A 3,852-nucleotide genomic window follows, 5' to 3' on the forward strand; every position below is an offset into this window, starting at 1 on the left:
TTCCCCCCGCAGCCGCAGCCGCTTTCTAGGGCCCGAACAAAATCCACCGAGGCTTCCAGCACCGACGAAACCCAAACGTTTCGCCAGGGAGAGAATAAAGCAGCGAGCCCGGGCAGTGCCGAGCGCCGAGGTCTCGCCTTCCCTTCGCCAGCCCGAGCCCCTCCGCAGCCGGGCTTTAAATCCTGCAACGCTGCGGTTATTTTCTCCTCTCGGCGGTCGCTGTATTTTAACCACGAAAACGCCCAGAAATGTACATTTTTCGCAGCCGCCCTCCAAACTTAGTTGCCGGGAATTAGGTGAGAAAGGCCGTTCCCTGCCGCCGCCACGCCGAGCCGCTTCCCCAGCACTTCTCCCTCCAACGAAAGAGCCGCGCTCGGACCCCACACGGGCACGGCTTTTCGTTTTTCATTCTCCCCCAAATAAATCCTAGATTTATTTGGCTCTCGGATGGCCCCGGCGTTTTATTTAAAACCAATTCCCCCCCAAACAGCCGCGAAAGCCTCCCCGAAGCGTGCCTGTGCCGGCCGGGAACGGCCAGCATCCCGCCGCACCGCCGCGCGGAGCCGGGTCGGGCACGAAAAAATTCAAGAAATTTTGGGGGAAAACACGGCGAGGCCGGGAGTCAAAGCACGGGGGAGCCGCGGCGATGCCGGCCCCGCAGCGAGCGGTGGGACCCGGACCCGGCTCGGCTCGGCTCGGCACGGCTCAGAACAGCTCAGCCCGGCTTAGCACGGCACAGCTCGGCTCAACCCGGCTCGGTACAGCACAGCTCGGCTCAGCCCAACCCGGCACGGCTCAGCCCGGCTCGGAACGGCTCAGCCCGGCTCGGTTCCGCTCGGCCCCGCAGCCGCCGTCGCCGCGCCTGTCAGACAAAGCCGGGCAGAGCGTTTTAAAAATTTATTTACAAAGTTGTGTACAACACGAAGGGATAACATTTAGAATACATATATTCATTCATATATAAACAGACTTCTATAATAGAATGACAGCGTTTTCCTCCTTTTTTTTTCCTTTTCGTCTCCAATTTTTTTTTCTCGCTGTTGCTGCTGTTCGTTCGTTTAATATTTAAAATTTCCCCCGCTTATTTCTTTATACATTTTTTTCCCGTTCTTTTTTTTTTTTTTTTTTTTTTTTTTTTCGTTCTCTCGCTTATTTCGGATAAAACCGCTCGGAGCGCCGGAACCTTCAAAAAAAGTGAAAGCCCGCGGCTGCTGGTCGCGACCGTCCTTTCGCCTCTTTAGAAAAATAAAAAGCCCGAAAAGCAGCGGCAGGCGCTGCCGGCAGCGGTCTGTCTGTCTGTCCGGCCGGCCGGCCGTCTGTCCGTCCGTCCATCCATCCATCCGAGGGGCACGGCGGGGCTACCGGGCCGGCCGCTTAGGCTACTGGGCCGGCCACCTTGGGGCTACCGGGCCGGCCACCCTGGCTACCGAGCCGGCCACCCGGGGGCTACCGGGCCGGCCACTTGGGCTACCTGGCCGGCCACCCTGGCTACCGGGCCGGCCACTTGGGCTACTGCGCCGGCCACTTGGCCTGCACGGCGGTGGCCGGGGCAGCGGGCTGCAGGAACTGGCCGGCGATGATGTTGGTAGGCACGCTGAGGATGGGGGCGATGGCCGCGGTGGTCCGGGCGAGTGCCAGCGGCTGGTGGGCCACTAGGGCCGACTGCACGGTGACGGGCGGCCGCAGGAAAGTCTGGGCTCCGGCCGCCGAGCTGGCGGCGGGGCCGCCGATGATGTTCTCGATGCTGAACGACGGGCGGCTGCTGGGCTCCGACTTGACGATGGAGCCGGCGGCTCCCAGGCTGCCGAGCTGCAGCTGCAGGCTGGGGCCGAGCTGCGAGTTGAAGGCTTTGCGGCTCAGCTCGCTGGACGGCAGCAGCGGCACGGCGGGCGGCAGCATGGGCCCGACGGGGGGGATGTAGGGGTACTGCAGCGCGGCGGCGGCGGCCGCAGGGTGCGGGTAGGCGCCGGGGTGCAGCCCGTAGGGGCGGCCGTAGGGCCCGGCCAGGCCGTAGGCACCGAAACCCTGCATCATGAGCGCCGTCTGGTCCCGCAGGTGCTCCTGCTGGTGCCGCTTGAAGCGCTTCCTCCGGCGGAGGAAGCTGCCGTTGTCGAACATGTCCTCGGACTGCGGGTCCAGCGTCCAGTAGTTGCCCTTGCCCGGGTTGCCGGGCTCCCGGGGGATTTTGACGAAGCAGTCGTTGAGCGAGAGGTTGTGGCGGATGCTGTTCTGCCAGGCGGGGAACTTCTCCCGGTAGTAGGGGAAGCGGTTGCTGATGAACTCGCAGATGCCGCTCAGCGTCAGCTTCTTCTGCGGGCTCTGCAGGATGGCCATGGTGATCAGCGCGATGTACGAGTAGGGCGGCTTCACCAGGCTGCTCTTGGGCTTGCTCTGCCCCGCCGCCGCCGCCGCCGCGCCGCTCGCCCCGTCCTCGCCGCCGCCGCCGCCGCCGCCCCCCTTGCCGCCCTCGGCCGCTCCGCCGGGGCCCGCCGGGGCCGGGCTGCCGCTGCCGCTGCTGCCGCTCTCGGCTCCCACCTCGGCGGGCAGCGCCGGCTCCGCCGCCCCGTCCAGCGGCGGCGCCCCGGGGCTGCGGGCCTCGCCGTCGCTCTCCTTGCCCAGCCCGTCGTCTCCCTCGCCCACCACGTCGATGTCCACGTCCTCCGCCGCCAGCGCGCTCTGCCCGGCCATGGCGCTGCCGCCTCCCGACAGGGTCATCCCCGCGCCTCCGACGGGGCCCCCCGCCCGCTCCCGGCGGCGGCGGCCCCGGGGCGGCCCCGGCGGCGGGCCTCCCCCTCGCCTCCCCTCCGCGGCTCCTCCGAGCGCCGCCGCCCGCCGCTACACCCGAGCGGCCCGGCTGCCGCCCGCCGCGCCGCCCCCGCGGGGCATGGGGGGGCCGCGCCCGCTCCTCCTCTCCCGGCGGCGGCGGCGGCGGCGGCGGCTCGGGGCCGCCCTCGGGGCTCCGGCGGCTGCGGCCCGGTCACCTCCGGCTGCTCCCGCCGCCGGGCATCGGGGCTCAGGCGGCTCCGCTGCTCCCAGCCGCCCTCCGCGCCGGGTGCCCGCCGGGCATGGGGGCCGCCGGGGCTCGCCGGGCGCCCTCCGCTCCACCGCTCCTCTCCCCGCTCCGCACCGCTCGTCCGCGGGGCTGCTTTTGCCCTTCCTCTCCCCCCTTTCTCTCTTCTTCTTCTTGTTTTTTTTTTTTTTTTTTTTTTTTTTTCCTTTCTCCTTTTTTTTTTTTTTTTTTTTTTTTTCGGAGGGCGGAGGGAGGGAGGGAGGGGACCGGGGGGGCGGGAGGCAGCTCAGGGAGGCCGGAGGGAGGCCGCGGAGGGCGTCGCGGGGCCCTCGCCGGGCAGCGTGGCGGCGCGGCGGGCCGGACTGCCTGATCGATTACTTTCCCGTTAAAGATATACTCGGAGGCGGCGCCACGTGACCGCGTGACGTCACGCTCCCCCGCCGTGACGTCACGCCGCAGCCCGCTGAGCTCACACCGCCGCCGCCCGCCCCGTCGGGCCCCGGCAGCCCCCGGCAGCCCCCGGCTCCTCCTCGCCCTCCGCGGCCGCCGATCCCGGCCCGGAGCGCGGGGACCCGGCGAGCCCGAGCTCCGGGAGCGCCCCCCGGCGCTTTCCTTTCCCTTTTTCCTTCCTTTTTATTTTTTTTATTTTTTCCCATTTTTTTTTTCCCACCGGCAGCACCAGCTGGGAGCGGAAGATCAGAGCGCGGCTATTGATTGATCCATCCCATTAGGTGCAGGGAGAAATAAAAAAGACGTAAAATAACAAAGGGAAACTATAAATAAAGAGGTTTTTAGCCGGCTCCTTTTTCTTCTTCTTTTTTTTCCCCCACCTTTTTTTTTCC

At 66.4% G+C, this 3,852-nt stretch overlaps 1 protein-coding gene across 1 annotated transcript; it reads right to left on the bottom strand.

Moving 5' to 3' along the window:
- Positions 1 to 1,113: 1,113 nt before the first annotated feature.
- FOXD3 (forkhead box D3) lies at positions 1,114 to 2,767 on the bottom strand. Its single transcript, XM_032192208.1, has one exon. It carries the CDS (start codon positions 2,713 to 2,715, stop codon positions 1,510 to 1,512), a length of 1,206 nt encoding a protein of 401 aa, XP_032048099.1. The 5' UTR covers positions 2,716 to 2,767; the 3' UTR covers positions 1,114 to 1,509.
- Between the last annotated feature and the right edge of the window lie 1,085 nt (positions 2,768 to 3,852).

The sequence above is a fragment of the Aythya fuligula genome, chromosome 8, assembly GCF_009819795.1.
Source record: "Aythya fuligula isolate bAytFul2 chromosome 8, bAytFul2.pri, whole genome shotgun sequence".
Classification (NCBI taxonomy): domain Eukaryota; kingdom Metazoa; phylum Chordata; class Aves; order Anseriformes; family Anatidae; genus Aythya; species Aythya fuligula.